Source organism: Zootermopsis nevadensis, unplaced genomic scaffold (assembly GCF_977971745.1).
Source record: "Zootermopsis nevadensis isolate Lab colony 2312 unplaced genomic scaffold, Znev_1.0 Znev_ptg000001l, whole genome shotgun sequence".
NCBI classification, from domain to species: Eukaryota; Metazoa; Arthropoda; class Insecta; order Blattodea; family Termopsidae; genus Zootermopsis; species Zootermopsis nevadensis.
Window position 1 is genome coordinate 13156573 of NW_028259133.1, and position 25616 is coordinate 13182188.

A 25616-nucleotide genomic window follows, 5' to 3' on the forward strand; every position below is an offset into this window, starting at 1 on the left:
CATTAGTCTCATAATAAGGTATTTATTGACTTACAGGTCTATAAAACACGTTACATTACTTCATATACGAAGAAAGACAAAACAATAATATCAAATATATTTCCAATTTATTCGTAATGAGCAGTTATTTCGTTACGAGTACTTCGTATTCTTTGAACGGTATTTCCAATCCATCGTATGGGATGTAGCAGACACGATGGCTTGGATGCACCTGCAAATGAAGAAAAGCGATTATATTACGGGGACTGCAACTTTGGATTTCAAGGAGCAAATTTTGGAAATGTAGTTAAATAAAAGCAGTAAATGTAAAACATAGAAGCAGTCCTTGCAAGTGACAGGAATATTTTATAACAACAAAACTATGGTAAAATAAAATCAGTTATAACAAAATAAATAAATAACAACACCACGAACAGCAGAGCAATGGAAAGCAACAAGACTGTGGGAGAAATATCTTTGTTCTACATCCAGAAATTGAGGGGTTACGCATGCGCACATCACTTGCCTACCGGGCTGCCTATGTCACAGTTTACTAAACTCTTGCGGACGGAAAATATTCTATTATTTGTGTCATCGTGGTCATGTTCCGTGCCCCAAAATCATGTCCATCGTACAGTCAGAGTTCTCCACCGCCATATCTCAATCTCGGTGAGGATAAAAACATTTAGTCTCCTTTAATCAGATGATTTCTCTGCAGAAACAAGAAACTCAAACTTTTTGAAGACACGCAACACGTGTGTGTACCTTTCCTGGGGTGAGTGTGCCGTCGTGAAAAACGCGGCCCACGTACAGTCGCTCTCCGTCCTTGGTGCCGCCGACAGGTAGGGCGTTTGGCGGGACATCCCCGTCTCTCGCGGTCTGCCATATTGACTCTACGTTGCATAGTACCTGCAACACGTGGAAACCATCCACAGTTTAGAAAGCATTTACACATTCGCTTCATTAATAAGTATGCGTTGTTTAAATTTGAATATACTAATAAACGTTAACAGGAAAAAGTGATTATTATATTTGGAGTCTACCCAAGTCCCTGGTCAGAAATGAAGGCCCTAATATTAGACCGAGGGTATGATAATGTGCTGATTGGCTAGGTCTATCGCACACCACGTGGGGCGATATTAGATGAGTACAGAGCAATGGGCGAACGGCGGATATTAACGGGGGTCGAACGGCATTTACCTCATAATGCATAACCGGATGCTCTTGGCCGTCGTAGGAGACGTAAGCTGTTCCTTGGTTGGGAACAATTTTGACTGGCATAATGTCGGACTCATAGAAAGTCCGTCCAACGAAGAGACGACCCCCGTCTTTGTCGTAACCTGCATGAACAGCCCCCTCTGGGACGGATCCATAAGCCGCTCCGACCCAGCAGGCACCTGGAAAAGAGTACGGACCAAATTTAGTAATACTCGCTCGTTAGTTTGTCTCAGTAAGCTGTCGATTGCTCAGACTTTATAACACCAACCGACGAGACTGTATTCGAAGGTGACTGTCTTCTAGGAAGTTGCGAGTTGTAGTGTGATGGAAATTGACCAATGTTTCGGAGGTGCTTGCTGTCTCCATCATAAGGGCAATCGACATTCATCATTACTTTTTATTAAATACATTGTTGTCTGATTTTAGGGCGATTGCTGTGATGGTGGAGGCAGGAAAACCCTCTGAAACGTTGTCATAAGTTACGGAATTTTATTAAAGCCTTCTGTGCACAGAGAAATCAAAGAAGGCAATATATTAATTAAAATCTCACATTTTTTGTAAAAAGTCGAACGATTTCGTTCATTTACCTCAGAGACATATTTTCTGGATTTACGGGTTTTACGTGTAATCCCACTCTGTATTTTAACACTCAATAACACTGACACAGGAGGTGCATGTAGCATGCATTGGATAAATAAAATTAAAAACCTTGTTGGGAAAACTGACGGAAAACACCTCTTGGATGATCTAGACGTAGATGGGAGGATACTGAAATTAAAGTTACATCAGTAGGATGTGATGGTGTGCACTGGATTCAACTGAGTCTGGTTATGGTCCAATGGGGAGCTGTTGTGAACACAGGGTTTTATAAAGGCGTGAATTTTCTTGATCAGCGGCATGATTACAAATTTCTGAAAAAGGACTTTATCCCATGGCATTAGCATTTACAGAGTGCATGGAATATGTAAGAATACAAATGAAATTTGTCGCATGATTTGCGAGGACTGCTTTACAGTATGAACTATAGTCGGCGCAGTAGTTTTTGGTCGGTGGAGAAGCTGGCGGACGGGCCTACTCTGTATTTCTGAGGTGGCATGGTCAGTGTATTTCTTTTGTTTGGGCGTTCAGTCCGATAAGCTCCTCGGTGCAGTCAGCATTATACTATCTCACAAGTGACTCGCTCCTAGCCTTCCCCTTGAAAATTCCACCGGCCAAAAACTACTGCGTCGACTATACTATGTCGTTGATTCTTGGTGTTCACCTTCTACGTCACATTTCACACACTTGTGTTCACACTAATGTGGTCATAATCAAATTCAATTCCCTGCTTTTATGTCATTGCCGAGAAATAATGATAACACTGTATTAAAACGTTTTATATTAGTTAAAAAGTTAAAATGCCAAAAAGTTAAAGCGTTTTTTAAAAATGTTTGTTAAAATATCTCTGCAGAGCTTGTTGACTTCCGATGTGTTTCCTCCGTAAAGAGATTTCTTCTATTTACTAGATGTGATATGTATATATGTGTATATGATCTGCACTGCACTGACATAATACCAGGGAAGTGAACGTGTTGATGGTTACATTGGATCGAAACGTTTGTTGAATCGACAGTGAACAAACAGATCGTGTGAAAAGTAACGCACAAAGGAGAAACCAAGAATCAATACAACGCACCCTGAAGATACACTACATAATTTGTGGTTATTAAAATGTCTCAGTCCTTGGTTCTTTTACCTGTTGCTAGCTTATAAGTGTGCGTTACGTAATGTTGCTGTACTTACCAGACATTGTGCTTTTGCCACGCTGATTGCAAAGTAAATGACACTCCACGGCACAGAATTGGCTTATGTCGTATCATGTATGCCTATTGTATGATATTCTTATCTTGTTTAAACATCTAAAAGTAATAACATCTGTAAATTGTACTGTTTGTTCCGGAATGTGACGTGTACATGGCTGTATTCTTGTTAAAAACTAAAATACATAAATATGTGTTTTATACGTTAATAATTCTGCAGTGGAACCTCAGGTTCGGCACTGAACAGCATGAATTATTTGTGTTCTGGGTTAACCGCTGTTAGTCGGGTGACTTTCTGTTTAACCCAATAAACCACAACGGTAATTATATATATATATATATATATATATATATATATATATATATCATCCATTTCAGCATTCATTAAATGTAAATTTTAACCAAATAATTTTTAATGAGGTTCGCATAATTTTCAAAATAAGTAATATAATTTCCCTAAACATCTTTAATCAGCTAGACATTCTAGTAGAGAGACCTTATCTTCTTACAGATACGACTGAATTCTTAAATATAAATTAGGCTCAGATGAAAAATGCGTAGTTTGGAGTATAACATTAAAATGGATCTTGTACAGTAAATTCGGTGCAGCGGCGTGTAACGTATTCAGGGGACTTAGGACAGGATGTAACGACTTGCTGTTGTGAACTCGGCAACAAACATTTTGCTTCATAAAAGCAGCAGAATATATTGGCCAAGCCGGTCGACAAAAACTTTTCAATGTGAACTCTTAACTCTGGAGTCAATTATGACAAATTTCTGAAACCACGAATATAAGTTACGTTTCAGTTTAGTTGGCTTTTATAACCTTTTACTCGCACAGCCTTCGGAAATATGTGTTCATTATATTAAATGTGATCAGCAAAAAAAATCCTAATTCATTTCATAGAAGTCCATGTGTGGCAGGAAGTCTATATATTTTCAATTTTATAGTCAATGTACGTCATGTCTGAACTTACGTGTTCGCCGTTCGTTTGATGCAAGAAAAATTGTAGTTAAATTCTGACGGATGCGACTCTGGTAGCGAGAAATAAAACTAGCTATGACGGTGCCTATGGCGGGGTCTGGCGGATTCTGCGTTCTGCGGCTCGTGTTTGGAGCCTGGGGTTAAGTGCTCTGTTTTCTGCTGATGCGTTTGTCAGTAATCCAGCGTCTGACTGAAAATTTGGTCAGCCACAAAATACACACACACATTCTACCACAAACCGTTACTTAACGTAATTTTTTAGTTTATTTTTCTTAATGTGACTGAACATTGCTCTTTGTTGCTAATGGCTAGATTCAACTTGTGATGTGTTTGTGAGTGTACTGGTACAAAGAACATTCATACTAGATTTTAAGGTGTGTTTACATATGCTTGTTAGTCACCAAAGACGATAGTAATAAAACGTTACTGTGTGTGAACAAGAGTCTCGTGATGTGTAGAGATTAAGTTGGTAACGCTGTTGACATAGAAACGGTGTTCAGATGTCACAAGCTCTGGTTCATGTACGCAGAATATCGCACGAGATTATAAGTTTGAAATTTGAAGACATTTCACTACTAAAATATATTGTTCTATGTTGAGATCCGCGATTAAAATATGAAGAATTAACCCACCTGAAAATTTAATTTTCGAAATTAATGAACAGATTTAGTTCAAACTGAGTATGCAGATGGAGAACTAGATGATAGACGCTCTACGTGGAGAGTAATTCAATCCCGGGTGACTTCAAGTAAGATTTGTGGTGGACGAAGGGGCGCTGGATCGGACTTCTCTCCCGAGTTTTTCGATTTTTCCCAGCTAATCATCGTCCCATCATTTCTCTATACTCATTTATCACCGCCCCACGAGATGTGCTATAGCCCTGACCAAGCTGCACGTTATCATACCCCCGTTCCACAACTAGGGGGCTTCGTCTCTGACCTGGTACTTCGCTTGACTCGGAGTAAACGTAGTTTAGTCGTTTGGTGTTAGTTTGTTATTGCACGTCTAAACCAGTAATAATATTAAGAATCTAATTAGGCTTGTGATGTTATTGGATTAGAAATATAAGTTACATTAAGAGAGGTACTAATAACATGAGATTTTTAAGTAGACTACACAAACATAATTGTTTAAGTCTGAGGTTATGAAAATACATCTGCATAAGTCATATAAATTTTGTGCATTGATACTATGTAATTTAGAAATAAATTCGAGGTCCCTTATTTGAAATTATATTGTTTTCTCCGCAATAAGTTGAATAAATTAATCAGTTACGAACAAAGAAAAAAGCTTAAAAGGTATGTTAATGCACATTTATTGATAGTAATAATGATAATTGGAAAGTACATAGACCGGATTACAATTTGCTCTGGATAACTTCGTGAATAAGGAGGTCAGTAGGTAGGAACTCATGAATATATCTTAACGCTTATAACATTATTGATGGAAATGTATGTAAAAAACGCATTTGAAAAATATGAGTACTTATTGCTGCGAACCTCTCCATTTCTGTTTATGTTGTGATGTAATAGGCCACAGAACGAACTGAACTGGGATGTAATTTATGTTGAAGCACAATAGATTTACAACAGTAGATTTGAATGTGCGATAAACGTACAAATAGGCCATTGAATTATTATCGAATATCTGAAGGCTGCGTTCCTTTCCCTCGTAACCAAATCTTGGGTGACTCAGCCTCGTCATTCATTCAACGCCACCAATAACATAAAACACAGATGAACAAATTTTCTGTCTAATATCATGATCTTAGAGATTGCCGACCATCGAGAGTCATAGTGAGTGAAGACCACTAGAGCTTTTACGGGCGTCGTAATGACAGATGTGGCCAGATTTAATGTTCGTGCTTGGTGGAATAAATCAGCAAATAAATGTGTACCTATTTGATTGGTTGCCACAAAATGGAACACACAGCTCACTCCAGGACAAATAATACAACTAAAAATTTGTACTTTGATTAAACTTTTAAAATGTTAAATTTCTGTTAATGCATCCTCATGTTGTTTGCTTGCTAGTTTTTTCCATTATCTCTTTAATCATAAGAAAGGTCTGTCGCTACAAAGAATTTTCGTACCTTACAATAAATGACACTGATGTTTCTTTCGGCCTGAAAATTTGAATTATCACTCGGCATTTGTTTTTGCTGTTGATTGCGGAAAATTTGAACATAGGATAATTGGTAATCCTAAGAGAATATGGCTAGCAAATTGGCTCGAATGTCATTCCATGTTACTGGTTAACTTGATTGGGATTTTTTTTTTAGTTTTCTACAATCTCTACAGTCGAGTTCTGAGATAAGAACTCCAAGTTAGTAATTACTCATGCAACATTCACGACCTTATTACAGTATTATATGTTGTTCTGTAATCTCTGACGTTAACACATTGTTAAATAATCTGATGGTCTTAATTAGAACGTCCAATGTAATAATATTTCACCCAATAATTATTTTTTATTTAATACGTAATTCCTATTTTAAAAAGCGAAATAAACTATTGGTTTTTAAGTTTATTAATGAATTAAGTGGAAGGCTTAAACGGAATTTACACCAACAATGAAGTGTCCAGTTTGTGAGATCTTATTTAGAATAATTACCTGTTTCCAATGTAGAAAAATTATTATTATTATTATTATTTATAGCAATAACTTTTTTAATATGTTGGGCTGCGTTGTGAAGTTGTAATGTAGTATAGTACTGAATTAAACTCTATAATACGTGCGGCCTTGGCCTCACTCTTCGCCATTAGAGAATATTTTGTGAACACATGACAAATTTAAAACAGCTGTGGTGTCATTTACCCCATGGTGCCCCCAAATATAAGGATTATTCGTCTGCTTATGCCCCAGGTGAGTTTAGAGCGTAATAACGAAATGAAAGACAACGAACGTAATGCGAACGGTCACTCACATCCCTCTGTAGAGCTGAAGTGTGTGCCCTGTAACGAGCATAACATTTTTATGATCGGGTGTATTCGCGAACTGACCCGACTTATGACGATTTCACCAAACCGGATGTAGAAACTGAAGTTCCGTTCCGTGCGTGCAAGTGATACTGACATAAAACCTTTCGTGCTTTGTAATCGTAAGCATGTTTTCGTAGTATGATAACGTTTTAGAATGTTATTGATGTGTTACAATAGTTGGGTGTACAATATTAACATAATACAAGACAAAACGCAGTGAAACACAGACTTGGCGGTTCAGGTTGTATCTTCGTCAAATCCATTGGCAGCACGTGTACTAGCCCAGGTAAGGGACCGAGCATTGCATGTAATGGAATATTTTCGAATACTAGACTGCATGTATTTGTAACTGTCAACGTTTTTTCAGTTCGATGTTACACACAGCAGTTTAGAAGGGGGATGGTGCAATTGGACTGTGTGAGCCGTTCTAGTCAACATTTCCTTATATATATGTGTGCTTTTTGGTTGTAATAAAGAGGCAGACAAAATACGAAGAAACCCATTCGGTAGTGTGCGTATTCTTGTTGCAACAGACGTCTCGTATTTTATTCGTTTCTCATTATAACTTGCTATTGTCGTTCCTAAATAGCTGAAACTTGTTTATGTTTGTGTTATATTTTCTTCTGCAGTTTGATGACGAGACGAGCGTACTTAGTACCTTCTTCTTTTACTTAAATATCGCCCTTCGTATTAGCTATTATTAAATTTGATCATTTAGTTAATCAGACCTCGAGAGAGAGATTATTGATACCGGCCTCATTATCAAGACATCACCTCATGTTTCCCATTCGAGAGGTCCCGGGTTCAAATATCGTTTCGGACACCGGCTATCCTGTCTACGGTTTTCCATGGTTTTTTTCTAAGTTTTTCCAGGCAGATGCCGGAATAGCATCTTAAATTACGCAATGACCGCTACCTTCCACGTTCTTTCCAATTCATAATTCACTGTCAAGCTCCCATTCGACGCTATGTAGTCTGGGCTCCTGAAAGCGTCGTTAAATGAACCATAAATAAATGATAAGCAAGGCTTCCCGTGTACGAGGGTAGGTGTCAGAAGAAGAGTTCTCTTGGCCATCAGGTTGGGTGAGGGTTTCGACCGTAAAATGTAACTCATTAGCCCCGAAGACATTTTATGACCGTGCAGCAGGTTAATTACTGGCAACGAGTGATAGTCATAATGCCTCTAAAATAACTCTGGTCTGGATTATGGAACCTTCGGGTGTTAACGGAGTTCTCACATTTATAAAGTAATAGCAACAATTTCAGTAAATTGAGAGTATATTTATTGAGATTTATTACAGTACAATTACTTATACTTGTTTTTAGTCTAAAAATGATCGTTTTTTTATGAGTGAGTATTAAATTAAACTTATACCAGCCTTCTTAATTAATTAGCGAAGATAAACAAATGCATGAGTTATTATAATTAAACTACAATGTGTAAGTCTAAACAGAATACTTATCTCCTCGTTTCATATAATTTTTTTTACAATGATATTCAGTTTAGTAGAGGTCTTAATAAGAATATTCGAGTAAAATACACGTGTACCGTAGGCATATATATTTCTGCCTGTCTGAAAGTTAAACAAATTACTGTCCAATAAGTTATACTCTATTCACGATGATCATGATGGGGGTCTCGGGACATACTAGTCGATTTCTTTTGGATTTAGATATGTTTTTATACAGCGTTACAGACCAAGGATCTCGCCAATATCGAAATCAATCAGAGCTTCTTCTAGCGTCGATGTAATCTTGTCTTCTAGGATGTTGAGAATATCTTGTTCGAAGTAAGGCTTTACAAGACGGATGATTGCGTTCACAATTTCATCTTGTGCACCGCCTCCTTGGACTTCGACTTCCGTATTTCTGATGGAGAAGATACAAAAATTTCGTTAGAAACTTATAAACATATAAATTCTGAAATTAATAGGACTGTGCACTCGGAAATGTGAAGTGTCTAATTCTTAAACGATGGCCAGTAACTTCCTAAGTAACAAAACTTATTTTCATCATTTGCGATTCCATTCTTGTAAGGACATATTTATAGATATAGAGAAGAATGTTTGAGTTTGTAAATTTTGTGGCGTAAGGTATTGGTAAGGTTAAAAGTAACGTGCGCACTTTTTAATAATTTTAAAGTTATTACTTACTCTCGAAATACTGTTATTACTTTTGATTTCAGATCACTGCTATTAATTATTAATACCATTGATAAAAGAACGAAAATTACACATTTTTAGCCAATAACTTTACAACGATAAATTGAAACAAGCATTTCTCCTAATGTATTGCTTCCAAGAATGAACTCTTTTGTAACTACCATGACATTCCTTAGATCGTTAATGGGAGTAAAGTTAAGAGAGGGACTTTATGTGGCAGCGTCGAATTATAGACCTTATTGCCATTCTTTCTTATGAAGCCCATGGGTAATTTCGATTTTCATAACAGCCAGATACTGGACCCTGTCCTAAGGAAGCTGTATTTAGTCCACACTGCCCCATTATTTATAAGATCAATTTTAATATCATTGTCCTATCTATAAAAACGGATCCCAAGTCGTCTCATCCATTTCTTTCCTGGAAAAAAATTGTACAAATTTATCTCGCTTGCGCCCTAATGTTAGTAGACAGATGCAAACTTAATTGACGATACACAAAACTTATCAAAGACGCCTGTCTCTTGTATTCTGTATGCATGTTACGTCCAATTTAATGTGCCTTATATTTACGATAAATGAAGGTAATGAAACATACGAAAACATCAGATAATATTCTATTTCGGACTGTAATAATCCTTTCTTTTGCAACAACAACGATAACGATATTGAATATTATCATAATGATAACAATAATGGTAAATATAATTTATAATGGTAGTCTTACGCTGCGTTGAGAACATTGAGGCTTGAAAGCGTCGTCTTGAAGGTACTTAAGTCGGCAGTGAGATGCAGCGCCAGTCTAAGGTCTTCCGCGGCGCCCAGAAGTTTTCCAGAAGGCTCTAATCCCATAACGGTTACGCGGTAATCGTAATTGAGCTGAAAACAGTGGAGCGAAATTAAGCTGAGTTTAGTTAGGTTATTAAAAGCTCTTTGTTGGCCTATACGAATATAATGCTGTGATCGGAATGGAATCATCCCAACTTACAGTACCTTACATTAATCCACTTACACTTAACTAACTCTATAAGCAAAATCTCTTGAGAAACCCATAATCGCTTAGCTGGTCAGGGAGTTCTCAGCCTATTATACAATTAATTATCATGTTCAGTGGAGTACGACGCTGGACCTGTCCTGAGCCAGATTAATCCAATCCACTTAGAATATGTAACCCTTTCCATGCTACGAATGAGATAGGTATAACGCTCTGAAAATCCATCGACTTTGCCCATCCCCCCCATACCAATAATTTAAAACAGCATTAGTGACAGCAACATATGCTGACAGGTGAAGCTGCTTGTTTTATCAACATAATTGATTAATAATCATCGGTGTTCATAAAGTTATAGTCGTTCAGCTGGTCAGGGAATTTTGCACCTTTTACGGACCAGCAAATTATGTAACTGCTAATTATGCTGTTTCCCCACCCACTGTTCGCTTCCTGTGTCTTAGTTCCAGACATTTTTTCTCAGCTTCCGGTCTTCAGAGAGCCTCTAGCTGTACGCTTTCTTTGGAATTTTCTCAAAATTTTGCATGAAAAATTTAAAAGTAATATCCAGCGTTAATTATACAGTGCGTATACTGATAAAGTTGATCTCAGCTGTCGCTTCCCGGATCCCTGCAGAAACTTCTGTAAACAGGTAGCCGATTTTATTCTGTTTGTGGTGTGAAACGTGACTCGTAACAGTAAACCGTTGTTGCTTTCGTGTTCCAGTGGTTGCGTTCAACTTTGTCAGTTAACGCACTGTATTTTATTATTAACTTGGGGGAAAGGGGGTGACAGTGTTCCGCGAGTCGTAGTTTGCCCATCCCTGCGCCAGTGTCACGGAAAATCCCTGTGATGACTTCTCGTGCCAAGATTTCGAAATCTTTCAGAAGTTTCTGTACGCCACAGATATAATGTCGAAGGCTGGTGTGGGGAAGCAGAGGGTGGAATCGGATTTCGTGGATTATGGACAAAGTATCTCTCTCTCTCTTTCGGAACGCGTAGTAGGTACTAAATGCGAATTAAAAGACGTCGTTTCAACTGGCTGAAGAATTCTTCCCAACATGTTGGAGCCAGTTCAGAGCAAACCAATATAAAGAAGATTCCTTTTATAAGTTTCAGCCGTGGTTATTGAATATTGGAATATAGCAATTATAAAAAAAATTATTTTACATGCTGATAACTTATAAGTTAAGAAGTATAAACGTAGTGATGCTAGGAATTTGTGAATATAATTTTTTAAAACAGTATAATATTGCGTAAGCCATCACATTATAAAATATAAGATTTACATGAGATATTTATGTGGTGAATTGTGTGTGTGTGTGTGGGTAAGGGGGTTGCGTCTCCATAACAACAGTTCGTTTCAGTATTGTTTACTAAAATGTAATCCAGTTTGGCCGTAAATTCCATTTAACTTTATTGAATTAAATTTTAAATTCGTTAAAATGTTAAAATTAAAAGATAACGTTTTTATCTAAGGCTATTACTACAAATTTATTTCTAGTCTGATATAAGTAGCAAACTCTTTAGTCGGATATTATTCTCATAATTTGATCGATTGATCGATTAGAGAACCTTACACTGTTCATAATAGGCGAGACTGCAAAATTCCACTCAAAATATGGTTGTCACAGCCAAAGAAGACACTCTCTCAGTGACAAAAACGTGTTTTTTTCTCTTTCTGTAAGACATACAGATCCAGCCTTTTCTAGCTGAAGGCGATTTCCCATCTTTGTGCCCCATTCTGGCTATGGGGTTTGTCTATTTGATGGGTCATTGTACATAGTAGAATTCAAACATATCAGCATTTGAATTGAGGTTTCCCGCTCCTTGTCTCAGACGTCTACAAAATTTCGCCTCACGAAAAGGGAATACGTCACCGTAAAAAATATGTACCTACATATAAATTCGTGCCCTGTAAAAATGCAGGCATATGAAAATAAAGTATGTTAAATAAAACCATCGATGATGAACCAGTGTGTGTGTATTACGAAAGATAGAATATTACTATGCGAATATACAGTTTCTTATTAAAATTCGCCTCCCACCTGAAAACGTATGGCGGCAAACCGGTTGTGGATCATTACTCAACAGAACTGCGATATTACGAGACTTCAGCTCGGATGCAATCAAGTGTCAGATAACTTACATGGAGCGTGTTGAAGTCAAGGTTTGTCGTGATGTGCACCAAGTCGCCGTCGAACTGCACATCTGCTTCACCAGATCGCACCATCGTCTTCAGATCTCGCAGCCAGCCATTCGTGAGATACAGAACACCATCAAACTTCACTACCCAGATCTCCTACAAATACATATAAAGATTACGGTTAGGTTGGGTTAGATTAGGTTAGGTTAGGTTAGGTTAGGTTGGGTTAGATTAGGCTAGGCTAGGCACAATGTGACGAACAGAATAATTTTAACCAGTTTTGTTGGTGCTGGGACATCGTAAAGGTTTGCAGTATTTTTACTCCCAAGAATCGAGATCTGTTTAAACAATCATAATTATTCTGAAATTGTAAAGAAAAAGAAAGCGAATTAGTAGTTTGGTGTTAATTCAAGAATGAACTGCTGGATAATTTTTATTGTACATCTGGAGCTGCGAATTTAATTATTTTGTGGGACATACTGTAGAAAATTACATAACGAGGAGTTGCATAGTTATATTCTTTAGGAAATATTATTAGAGTTATCAGATCAAAGAGAATAAGATGGGTGAGTCATTTAGCACGCTGAGATGAGAAATACGCGAACAATTTTAGTACGGAAGCATGAAGGGACGAGACCACTTTGAAGACACAAACATAGGTTGGAGGGTAATATTAAAATGGATTTTAGGGAAATATGGTTTGGAGGTGTGAATTTAATTGGTCGGCTCAGGATTGAGCAGTGGTGGGTTCTTATGAACATGGTAATCAACCTTCTGGTTCCGTAAAATATAGAGAATGTCTTCACTAGGTGATAAACTTGTTTCACCATTCTCATGTATTATAACAACCAAGATCTTGAGTCTGTGGTTTGTGGCTATTTGTTGCGACTCACCAAAGTGAAATTCTTTCTGGCATCAGGCAGAACCAGCGGATCCACCACGTGCTGCCGCAGAAGTTGTACCACTGCATCCGCGATTACGTTGGCTGCTGATCTGACACGTTCTGCGACCATGGAGGGACTCCTACTTAAAAGGAACGACAAAGATTCAGTCATTAATCTCAGTTAAACTTTCTTCTTCGTTTACTTATTTCGACAGATTCGTTCCGAAAATACTGATTATAATATAAACATTCAGAAAATAAGTTTACAAATCTGGAAATAAATGCATTTTATTTAAATTTGGCTTTTAGGTGTGAGCTGCGTCGAATGGTATTGGTATTGTTTAACTATTCCGAAAATATTGGTTGTCAATTTTACCTTTGAAATGGCAACTGTAAAATTTTTCAAAACATTGATTAATAGTCAATATTCCACAGGGCCAACATCCGGAAGACTAATTTATACTCGAACTCTAGCGGCGAAAACCTCAGGACAAGAAATGCGAGAGATCGTTATATCGTGCATACGTTTTGACGGGTTATCGAAAAATATAAACTAAAATTGCGTGTGTGTGCTCGATGAAGCTCCATAACGGATACACCGATAGTGACCAAGGCTCGAAACCTATTGAGGATGGTTTCTGAACCTTTGAATCTAAGCGTACTAGAAAAAAGTAGCCAAACCGAAGTTGTTTGCTTTGGCGAGGAAATTACAGGAACAATAGGCACACAGGAGTATAACACGTCTAAATTTAAATAATCTACAGACAGCTACTTTTTAATTATGTAACTCAGTACAGCCTGATGAGATTACAAAACAGGTCGAAACAAGTTTTTCCAGCGGTGAGTATGAAGATTTCTGTCTTCTGGGTTGTTGCGCTGCATCGCCCTGATGACGGAGGCAGTATGACCTACGAAACGTTGGTAAACATGTACCATACTACACGGCGCAACAACCCAGAAGACAGAAATCTTTAGGTCGAAACAAGATTTTACTGAAACACTGTAAAAGTTTTCATGAATGTGAGACAAACTTTACCTCGGTTCCAGATCCTTGACACTTGCTGTCCAAACGCCATAACTCAGCATAGAGACAACAGAGATGAATAATACTAATGCAGGCTTCATTTCGACTTTTGTGGGGTCTCAGAAGTTCCGCTTCTTGAATAATGGAGCTGAACACACTTGTCCAGTATTTATATCTCAAAATCAAATATATTCACCAAAAGTGTTTAAGCGCAAGAATGTTCTAAGTTCACATTTTAGTATCAATCTTCTGATAACGTAGATTAGATTGCAAAAATTTTGATTGTTTAATTGCACTCAGGAAATGTGCTGGATGAATTCATAGTTTGATGAATTGAATGCGTGGAGGAACTTTAAATTATAGAAGAAAGTTACATGGATGACAAACCTTTCTTTTATACCAGGTCCTTGTTGAATGTTCATCACTGATATTCGTTTTTGGAGGTCCCGGGTGTGAATCTAAATAGTAACTGAATCTTGACTACGGTTTTTCTTGCTTACTCTCAATTCCTCGAGGCATTATTTACAATAACTAACAGTCGTTCATTGATTTGACTCTGGGGTTGTAAGACGCCTTCATATAAACAAGGACACTAAACAGCTTGTCATTCAAGTATACAGTTTTCTCAGGTAATAAGAAAAATGGCTTACCGAGTGTTCATAGACTAATAATTTACAAATTATTCATCTGGTCCACATCTAATAATTTGCTTATAAGATGATAAGATGGACAGTTTTTGTTCTATTGTCTGTCTACGAAACACTACTTTATATTTACAAGAGTGAAAATGTATACTCTAAATTTTAAGAAGCGTTTAAATGTTTAGGACCTCAATTTTGAGTGTTTCATACCAACATTTCTTTACGATTAGCTGTTTATGATGAATTTGGTACAGTTCGATTTTATGGGAAACATAATTCAAATCGGTTGACACCACTAATATTAAGTTTTATCGGGATCTGATCTGTATTTTTATAGATGAAGTACGCAAACGAACGGACATGACGTTGTATTATACATCCATTTTTTTAAAGAAGCTACCTCGAGAATTTTCATAAACCAGCGACACATATGTCAGGAACCATGGCCTCGATGCTTGACATTAACATTGAGAATTCTGATTTATTTCGTATTATCTTCTTACACTTAGTTCACTCTTGTTGTCAGGAGCTTACTTCTTGCTATTGGTTACGTATCATTTGATGGCAATCGATATTAAACCACTCCAAAATGTGACGTAGGGAGATTTCAAAGTATTGCAGCTCTTTCATTTGATACTACGAATCAGTTACAGGTCTAATCATTTGAATTCGTTAGGCCTTATATTTTTATATTAATATGACATAGTAGGTCTATGTTGTGATCTGTTCAACCTAAAAATTCTTGGAATAATCACGACAGTCTTCTCATTGTTTCTTGCCAGTGTAAATTTCAGTATTGTTTCGGCCTTTCCAGTCTGTTTCAACGCATATTTGGCAAACTTTTCCTCGATTCTAGGATTAAACCAAGGAGAGCCAAATCAAACGACAGCATCGGCGTCGATTTTTATTTCTGTCTGGTTTGGTATCTGTATTGTCTTCTGTTCTGAAACGTATCACACATCATTCCTCGATTTAGAAGCCTCTCCGAAGACGGAGGCGTCGTTTTCCTGGTGTTTCGATGCCTACTTATGCCCTTCTAAATGTGTCATCTCATAGTTGACATAGTTTTAGTTAAGGACTAAGTGACTTAACGTATTAGAAGAGCACTATATATACGCCTTAATTTTATAAAAAAAACTAGCTCTGCCAGAATTATACGCTGCAGCGTATAAAATGCTTCTGCAGTGAATGAAACAATAAAGGTTTCGTACTTCGCCAATTGTTCTGAGGCATTATACCGAGTGTCTGGTGACTTTATCTCAGGAATTGAGGCCACTCTTCGGGAGAAAATTCCCTGTCATATACCTATGTTGTGTGAACATACTCATAAGCCAGATTCTCTACGGTTACAGAGTTAGGATGTTTAGAATTCAATATGATTTGAACCTTACGTAGAACATCAGTGTCATTATTACGTCTTGTAGCATCGAAAATTTGATAGCGTAGTTCTCATCTTATTTTTAATTAGCATTTATACACCGCGTTTTTCAAGTCTCAGCACCCATGAAAATCTAGTAAGGTTCCTCGACCGCAGTGCCCAATTCTGCAGACCACAGCGACCAATCCGTCGGTAATCCAACTGCTCGTTCGGGTACTCCGTTGCGTGCCTGATAAAATGTAGGATGCCCCGTCATGATGGAGGTATATCTGTAATTGTGTTTTGTGCCGTTCGAATCAAATAATTTTTAATTTGTATCCATAGCAACGTAAACGTTGAGAATTAGACTCATGTTCGTTCAAAAGACGTTTCTGTATGGGAATAACTTCAGGAATAAAATCATGAAATATTGACATAAAGCCGCTTTTACTGTGTATGTGGTCCACAGATCAGGAATAACTCGTTCTACTGTCTCCAACAAAATGTGAAATCGAAGAAGATCGATTCAAAGAAACGTAGTGGTTTTTTTATGGTTTTAGAGCTTTTACAGGCCTAAACAGATGATGGATAAAGTCCAAAGGAAATAAAGTAGTAGTAATACAAGACCATCGCTAAAAGCATTCAGAGAATAACTCGTTTTTTGTCTTACCGATGACGGAAATGGTGATTTCATACGAAAATCATGGAAATGATAAGTGTTATGATTTCTGTTTGAGTGGGTGAGTCATCTCACATCGTATGTGTGTGGATTACTTGGAATTTGGACACTTGTTTACGCATTATATAGCTCAAAACAATTTCCAAGTAGGGAGGATGTTTATTTTTTTCTTTTAAATGATAAGAAATATAGGCGTTAATTGTTAGATCTACTTGCTGTTATCATTAGCAGGATATGGAAAAGCAGATAATACGGCGGCGTGTATTTCAGTTTGTTGACACATGGTTTTCAGGTTACACAAAAGTAGATAGACTTACTGGAATTTAATTTCTATTAGATTAATTGGTCATACACTTGAAAATGTACAATTAATTTGTTATCAAAAATTGTTTTGATCAGTCTTCAGGATAGTAAATTCTCACTCTGCATCAAAAGTAAGCTGATTGAAGCTGTGAGTGAAAGAAGGTACAGTAATAAGTTTATTTATAAAGCTGACTTTGTTCCACTTCAGACTGTAACCAAAATAGAATTAGCTTATTGTACCGACACATTGGAATTTTCAAAAAGTAAGATATTGTCCCCCCAACCCCCAGAACAGGGGTTTTCACCCTTTTACGCTGGCGTACCACTAATTCTAATTCAACACATTAAATGTACCACTTACCAAATGCGTTCAGGGAAAACTTATTTATGTTAATATTATCTTTTCATTTTCTTCCTTAGTTTGCGTATCACTGAACATTGACCCGCGTACCTCCAGTGGTACACGTACCGTAGGTTGAGAAACGCAGCCTCTTAGAATTAATCTCATCGGCACTGTTTCACACAAAAGAGAAAATAGCCAGAGCAGTTAAAGATTGCTGTCTTCTGGGTTGTTGCGCCGTGCAGTCTGTTAGATGTTTACCGACGTTTCAGAGGTCCTTGCTGCCTCAATCATCGCCCTGATGACGGAGGCAGCATGACCTCTGAAACGTTGGTGGAAATCTACTAGACAGCGCAACAACCAAGAATTCAGCCATCTTCAGACTCACCATCGTGAAAACCTCAAATCCTACAGAGCAATTAGTTTATAGACACATTTTTGATTTGATTTTCTATGTATTACGAACGCTGCCTCGTGGAACAATTTCCCCGCCTTAAAGACTAAACAGCAGTTTGAGGTTTTATTCTGCTTTTATTGTTAATACTTGAAATTCATGTCGTATGCTACAGTAGTTCGGCACGCACCTGACAGTTGTCGCTACGGAACGCCTGGCGTGGGCTGCGTGAAACGAAGCTCATACAACGAGAATAAAATTGAATAAAAACGAGAAAGTGAGGTCTTGAATCTTAAGCTCCTTAAATTAGACGGTAAAGGAGGACACGTCGTAGGCTTAATCAACACGGCGCCAAAACTTTTAGGGAATCAGAATTATACCATATAAAATTGTTCTTTTGGACTTTGTTCATCGTCTAAATTATAAATTTAAAACGATTCGGAAGCTTGATTCGGTTTCCATCTTCAGGTTAAGAAGGAAGAGGGGGGAGGGAACGGAAAGCCTGTTTCTTGGGCCCCCTGTTTCAGCTAGCCTCATATTTGAGGCTAGTAGTAGTTTTGTAATGTTATAATCTAGACCAGTGGTATTCAACCTTTTTTGTTCGCGTACCCCCAGATATAATTTCTCTTCAACTTTGTACCTCCAAAGTTGTTGGTGTATAATTCAAGTTATACATAGTATATATCTACATCTAAAATAGATTAAATAAATTACATTACTGATTATTCAGTGTTTATCATAAAATAATATATATTTTTTAAAATGTCACGTACCCCCGGGAGTACGCGTACCCCAGGTTGAATACCACTGATCTAGACGATGGACTAACGCCCCCCCCCAAAAATACATATAAAGCACGACCGTCAGAAACCTTCACACTTCGACTAGAAATTTAGCGCCACTAATTCTTAACCTCGATATTAAATGGGCTTCATATTCCGATCGCTCTACCACCGCGGAGATGCTGGGTGGATGTAGGTTTTAATGCCTTTTTAGTATAAAAACGAAGGCACAACGAATTAAGTAATATTGTCTCGATAAAACATATATCGGTGCAAGCCAAATTATTTAATAATTTGTTTAATTCAAAACGTATTCCAGTGTAAGCCGAATTAAATAATACTGCATTTCGTCGAAATTTATTTCAATGTAGGTGGCTCGATCTAGCTGCAAGGGTTGAGTGGAGTTATGAGTCCGGAAGTCAGATCGCATGTAACCACAAATCGGCCTGTCATGGTGTTTTGAAATGTGGCAGATGGAAAACTGGCAAAATACTCGGAGTTCTGTTTCCGCTAAACCACAAACTTCCGAAATTAGAGCATTTTCAACGCTGACTTATAGAGGATACAAATTTTAACAAAATGCATGTCGGGGAAAATTATCGTGGTTTGGAAATGAACGACCGCTGAATAAAAAAATAGGATATGGAAAACGGGGTTGTGTATCAATGTTGTTCTAAAATACATCGGAGACAGAAACAAGTCAACGCAATTAATAGAAAAAAAGAGATAAATTCATATAAAATTTTCAATATGACCATAATATTGGACTCGTTTATGTAACCACCATGTTAGCGAACCCAAAGATTCAATACTAATACCACCAAGACATGGTAATGGAACGGTCCTGATAGAGTTCCATCGAACTCAGTCTATACCCTCAAACCCCCTCCCCTTAAGGTCCGGCTTTGTTATTCTACAAACAAACAGCCCCGCTTATAGTGGTGTTACTTTACGATTCTTTCATACGAGGGCTGTATGCAATATATGGTAAATTGCGGGGTTGCCATGCGACCACGATACATACTCATCCCTCTGAGTATACGAAGTTGTTAGCAAACAAATTGTACACATACAGCAGAACGCGTAGGACTGTAGTTAATTCTGTATCGTCTGAAGCTTTACGAACGAATGGAACGAAATCCTTTCCTGCTGTTCATACTCATTTTGCCTCGTCATTGATTACAAATCTATCTCTAAAGTTTAACATCGAAATTGGAATGATGTTGATATTTATTTTAAGAACATTATTTGAATTGCAAACAAATGGTTTGTTTTTAAGTGTAATGTTTTTATTACACAAGGTTCAGGAATATGCCTATATAATTATCTTAGATTGCCTAGGAATTCAGTATAATTGTTGAGGATTTATATTTTTGACATAAAGAAGCTTAATGAGTCCTGGTTTTGGTGTGGAAGAGAGAACAAAATTTCAACTTGACTTTGTCAGGTGGGAAGGAACGGAAAGGGAAGCAGAATAATCCTTGCTGGCTCTGGTTCGGGTCGGTCCCAACACGGAAGATAGTAATTTTCCCAGAGACCACCAGACCCTTTTTATTAAAACATAGGCCCACGTAAACGAACAATTTTTCTTGTTCCATACGACATTACGTGATTTGACAGGGAAAACACATAACAACATGGAGAGAGATAGAACTGGGAAGCTGACAATAGTTTATCTTATCAAGAAATTTCCCGCCTTTAAAGAACCCAAAATGTCCAAATGTCCTTTTCTGGTCTTGTAACATTCCACCACTAATCCCTGATTTCAGTTATTTGAAACCAGTCCACAACCTTACAACCCACTTCTGCTTCATTTTAGTATTATCCTTTAATTTACGCCCAGACGTTCCACGTGGTGTCTCTGAGATAAATGGCTCCACGTGCTTGAGCGTCATAACATGAAGATGTGTAGTGGCGTGGAGATGGAGTTCCACGCATTCGAAGCCTGTGCACTACATCAAGGGAACGATCAGCTTCCATCTGCTTTGTCCCTTAGGAAAGGGCCCACCTGTCCACTAATTTGGAAATAAGACGTGGCCTATACATTTTGGGTCTACATCGTAGCAAGTTTTTGGTAAAAACATTACATGTCAACAATTTTATTTTATTAGTGACTAGTACAAATGGTCGTAGTTTGCTACTACTTTTTTCAACAAAGATTGAGTATCAAACGCGATTATCAGAGCTGGAAAATCTCACGAAACTGATGACAACTATGTTTTGTAATTCGTATGCGCTTTGAAACATCTTCAGCAAAGAAAATCTGATATATTTGAAGCAAATTGGCTTAAATAAATTTAAATGACTTTACACCTTTGGATATATCTGTCACTCCATAGTCATAATTCATAATTCTCCAACGTTAAGAATACCAGGTGTTAGAAATGTCTATAAGGTCCGTTTTAATATAATCGAATTTTATGCCTAGGTCTCTGAAGTTGTCTCTTCCATTTAGATTTTCGGATTGCTAATTAAATATGTGTGCTTCAAAGCGAAGATCGGTGGTGTGGTCCCTTTAATGTTTGCAAGTTTCAGGTGCAGGTTAAGTGTGTTCTGTCCACTGTACACATTGTGTGGTCGTATCACGTCCCTTCGAGACCGGCAGCCCCTCTGAGGTGTGCACTAACTCAATGAGGGGACCAACCTTCCCTCTTCTGATGGCTCAATTCAATTCTCCTGTTCTGTCGGGTCCACTTAGCTCTTCGCAGTTGATCAATTGAGGGTAGCGCTCAGCGTTAAATGTCAGCAACACAAGTAGACACAGTATACTTTAATATCATGCGGCCTACAAAATGTAAGAACTCATAGTCTCAGAATTAATTTTGAATCAGAAGTCGGAGTGTCTGAATCGTGACATATAAAGAAGAAAACTTATTTAGAAAGGCGAGTTATTACATAATTATCTAAAAATAAACTGGGGATACAAAATAGAAGGTTTAATACTTTGAAGACGAAGCTTGTGTAAATAATATTTAAGAATTAATTTCTGACCCCAAAAAGAAAACACGACAGTTGTACAATACAAAGATCTCCTGGCTAATGTTGTTCAAAGAAATAACCCCTCTTTACAGTGACAATCATACGAAATCCATTTACACAAAATGAATAATTATTGATTGTTCAAGCAGGTGGGACATATAGTTCACCATTGAGATTTAATGGTGTAAGTATTGGACTTATATCTTGAATTCGTGATTTTAAATTTACTTGAAATTTAAGTCGCGAGTAGAATTTAAGGAAATAATTAAATTATTTCTAGGAGTACGTCGAAATGAAATCCAAGAACGTTTTGGGACATAAATGACACAATTCGGGTTTCTTATTCCTCACGAGAGATCAACCAACTTTCAGAGGAATCTCGTTAGAATCGGAGAGCGATATGCTCTACTTGCTTAAAATATGTAAGTCAGACATATTAGATTAATGAATAAAGATGTGCTCTGTACATTCTCAGTAGAAGAGGTTGGGACTAAAGTGGAGTATCGAAGAAGTAGATTTGAAAGAGGAATTTAATTGGGAAGAAAGAATGAGGGGGTCAGGTAAGGCTACAGGCAAAGTGTTTCCAAGGCTTTAGATCTACGGGCTTGGTCATGTAATTCTCGTGCAAGACTGTTATGTTGAAGATGGAGACAGTACACATCTCTGAAATGTTGGCATCTGCCGGCCAGTCCACACGGCGCCAAAACCCAAAAGGACATTGTCAGCTCTGTTTTGTTTTTTATTAAAAGAGATAAACCATTTAATCCCATCATACCTGAAGGAAAATAGACCTATTTTATTCCAAAAATATCTTGATATGTCTAATTTTAAACAGATTTGACATTCTGTACATTTTATTCTTCGTCATTCCAATTCAGTTTTCAAGCAATTATATAAAAATAATATCATTTGAATATATCCTTTTAAACATTCAAGTATTGTATACGTTTGTTAACTAACTTCAGTATCAATGCAGTAACCATTACTAAGTGACAGATATAACACTGTGGGATTTTTAATTGCTTGTATGTGTTTTATTATCTAAAGTTACTTAATCAATTTCAGTAAAATGATTTTACTGATTGTGCTATACAGACTTTAAAGGCATATATATAAGCAGTCCTTATTAAGAAGGGTCTTAATTAAAACAAATCATGAAGTTATTCCACGAGTATATTTTGAGAATCACATTATGTTTTGAATTGATCCAGAAGTTTCAGATATGAAAGCAAATGTTTGGGTAGTTACCATGTAGTTTTATTATCTATCTAACTTTTACCATAATTAGCTTTTCATGAAACTCTGCCTCCATACAAGCAATGATGAACTGACATTGGCTGTTATTAGTGTTTTTCCAAGTCATAAATTTCACTATGTCATTTTGTAATTATTAATGACAGTAAGTTTAATATTAATACCAAGAAGAGGTCGAATATAATGACGTGCTATTTATACTTGCCTATTAATTAACAAATTAAATTGTTTAGTAATTATGTAATTAAATCCATTGACTAACAGAGAGACACAGAAGAACAGACACACGCCACTCGTTAACAAGGTTTTGAGAAATGTACGACTTATTATGTAACGCATTTGAAATATAATTCACATTTTTGCCCGTTGCGACAGATATAATGTAAATATTTAATTTAGTTTCCTTTGTTCACACCAACAGCATTCTAAACGGTGACACAGCCAGTGATCTTTGCTCTCACTAAGATAATAGTAATAAACATCATACATGGTTATCGGGGGGTTCTTATCCCGGGGGTAAACCTAATGCCGAAGTTGATATAATATGGAGGTTTGTTCCATTTCCCATTTATTGATATTTTAAGATTGCATGCCTGTTCTTTGCTGCTCCATAAGAAGGGTTTAAGTCAGCATAAGTCACTTAAGACCTTCCATCTGATCACCAAAGACGTATTATTAATGTACTTGACAACGTATGGCCACACAGGGACTTCGCGCTTGGGAATTTCTCATAGATGGCGCGTGGAATATAACTTCTTGTGAAGAAATCTTTTCGGAGTGAGAATCTGCAGTGAGATCGAACTTCTGTGTACAATGTTAATTACTAGCAAACTCACACAGTAGCTTACAGTTTATTTGCAAACTTTATGACTTGCTGGAGTAGATAACTCCCAGGCTGAAAGTGGAATTATACGAGGAAGAAGTTTTGTCCCCTTTTCATGAACGTATACCGTATACATGGCGATACTACTACTAACAGTTACGTAGATGGAGGTCCTCTGATCACGAAACTTAAATATTTTAAACTCAAGAAGTGTTACGACTCCTATTATCATTTTAATAGTCTGTAAGGGATGCGAAACTCTTCATTGTTAACAGTTTTAGAAAATTTAACGCGCAGGACTCTTTAGTAAACGAGAACGGAGGAAAACTGACTCATTACGTGGAGCAGAACCTTTCTTGAAAAGTTGATTATCGCTCAACTGATCAAGAAAATTTAAAACTCTTATCGAACCTGAAAATATATTGCTTTGTTCACAAAATAACGAATCTAGTTTTTATCGTGATGAAAGATGAACCAAATTCAGTTTCTTTGGGATTATACTTAAGATTTTCTTTCTAACTGCAGCTTGACCATCTAAAAAGGTATTTTCCGCTTCAGATTTTCAGACTATAATGCTGTATGCCCTACCGTCTCTTCCTTCTTGATATCATAACTCTTATAATATTCTATGAAGAAGATATTTTACGAAGCTACTCATTATTTGTTCTCGTGTCCACATGCTATTTTTTCTCTAACAGGTCCAAATACCCTTCTAAGCACTTTGTTATTGGATTACTTCAATCTCCGTTCTTTCCTTATGGCGAAGTTCATATTTTAAGCGCTTTTAAAAGGATAGGCATTATTATCATTTTTTATATTTTCAGGCTGTCGAAGAGGATTGGAGCCAAGGCCTCTGAACTGAATGGGAGACAGCATTCCTTGAATTAAATCCACTCCTGGCGTCTATGTGAGTATAATTTTGATTTGTTACAGTTTTCATACATGTTTAAACCTTCACAAATTCTTGAAGGATTTACAAACTGTTAACTATGTACTATGATTTTGTTGTGGTGAAGAGACACGAACGAACTCCTAGTTATCTATGCTTTTATTTCTAGACCTGCCTTCTTAGTAGCTTCTAGTTCAGTTAAGCATTTATATGCATTATTATGCATATTATTTCGTTAATTGACAGTTCTTTTAACTGGTTTTTGGAAAAAAAACTACACATTACGATTGAAAATAAAAGTATTTATCATTATGAGTATAGTATATAGGCATAACATAGTTTGTAGACTGATTAAAGGAGGACTTATTTTGTTTAATTCCGGTACTTTTCTGTGGATAATTAAATAATTTAAGGATTAGATAATCCTAATAAATTAACTTTTATATTATTGATATATCGTACTAGTTTTATTGTAATGCACGAAACAGAAAAAAATTGTGACATTTATTTAGGATTACAAATTGTAATCAGGGTTTCTTCAGATAAAGTTCCTGATACTGGACGTATATAATACATCAGATAAACTTATCTTCTTCTGTACGCCGATGTTGAAGGGCGTTTACTGCTGTTCAAATAAACACACAGTATACAACTTTATATTCCGTACCACGATCCTAACCCCCTGTTTACTGCATTTGAAAGAAACAGCTGCATGCCCATACTTTTTTGCCCGTGGCCAGTGTACTGATCAGAGACTCAGAAATTTGTGGTGAAATGTTAAGAGACTTCACGTCATTGCGCGTTCAGAGAGCACGTACCTTTCAGGCACTGACTTGGCCCCGAAGAGGGACACTTGAAAAGACTATCAGGTTTTACCGAGAAAAGACGACACTCCCCTAGAGACTGGTATACTTTACAAAAAGTGGAGAATGGTTTTATAGCTGCCGAGTTGTGAAGACAGCCAAGCTCTATTTCGGAGAAACACAGATGTGGGACGTGGCACTTACACACATT

The 25616-nt window shown here is 37.0% G+C and overlaps 2 protein-coding genes and 1 long non-coding RNA gene across 4 annotated transcripts in view; 1 reads left to right on the forward strand and 2 right to left on the reverse strand.

Moving 5' to 3' along the window:
• Window positions 1-2: 2 nt before the first annotated feature.
• On the reverse strand, window positions 3-3113 carry LOC110829509 (pfs47 receptor-like). The gene is made up of 4 exons (XM_022063253.2): window positions 2980-3113; window positions 1180-1376; window positions 745-888; window positions 3-211 (listed from the first exon to the last, which is right to left on the reverse strand). Exons 1-4 carry the CDS (start codon window positions 2984-2986, stop codon window positions 125-127), a joined length of 435 nt encoding a protein of 144 aa, XP_021918945.2. The 5' UTR covers window positions 2987-3113; the 3' UTR covers window positions 3-124.
• A 3849-nt stretch (window positions 3114-6962) lies between these two features.
• Window positions 6963-25616, forward strand: part of LOC110829525 (uncharacterized) — a 41382-nt gene continuing 22728 nt past the window's right edge. The window contains exons 1-2 of the long non-coding RNA XR_015534894.1: window positions 6963-7248; window positions 24538-24620. This is a non-coding gene — a long non-coding RNA (uncharacterized LOC110829525). The remainder of the gene's footprint in view (window positions 7249-24537; window positions 24621-25616) is intronic.
• Window positions 8289-14304, reverse strand: LOC110829524 (mite allergen Der p 7). 2 transcript variants are annotated; one of them, XM_022063288.2, is made up of 5 exons: window positions 14174-14304; window positions 13148-13277; window positions 12258-12410; window positions 9848-9999; window positions 8289-8831 (listed from the first exon to the last, which is right to left on the reverse strand). In XM_022063288.2, the coding sequence occupies exons 1-5, from the start codon at window positions 14260-14262 to the stop codon at window positions 8654-8656; spliced, it is 702 nt and encodes a 233-aa protein (XP_021918980.1). In that variant the 5' UTR covers window positions 14263-14304; the 3' UTR covers window positions 8289-8653. The 2 variants fall into 2 exon arrangements, with proteins under 2 accessions (XP_021918980.1, XP_087199197.1); XM_087343071.1 differs by having other exon boundaries at window positions 13148-13280.

Excerpts from the sequence above, each read along its gene's own strand:
- LOC110829524 (XM_087343071.1), bottom strand. The coding sequence starts at position 14,262 with ATGAAGCCTGCATTAGTATTATTCATCTCTGTTGTCTCTATGCTGAGT. Across the intron at positions 12,411-13,147 it reads CCAGAAAGAATTTCACTTTG|GAGATCTGGGTAGTGAAGTT; the intron begins GTGAGTCGCAAC and ends ATGTATTTGTAG. Across the intron at positions 10,000-12,257 it reads TTGACTTCAACACGCTCCAT|CTCAATTACGATTACCGCGT; the intron begins GTAAGTTATCTG and ends CACTGTTTTCAG.
- LOC110829509 (XM_022063253.2), bottom strand. Across the intron at positions 889-1,179 it reads ATCCGGTTATGCATTATGAG|GTACTATGCAACGTAGAGTC; the intron begins GTAAATGCCGTT and ends CACGTGTTGCAG. Across the intron at positions 212-744 it reads GCACACTCACCCCAGGAAAG|GTGCATCCAAGCCATCGTGT; the intron begins GTACACACACGT and ends CTTCATTTGCAG.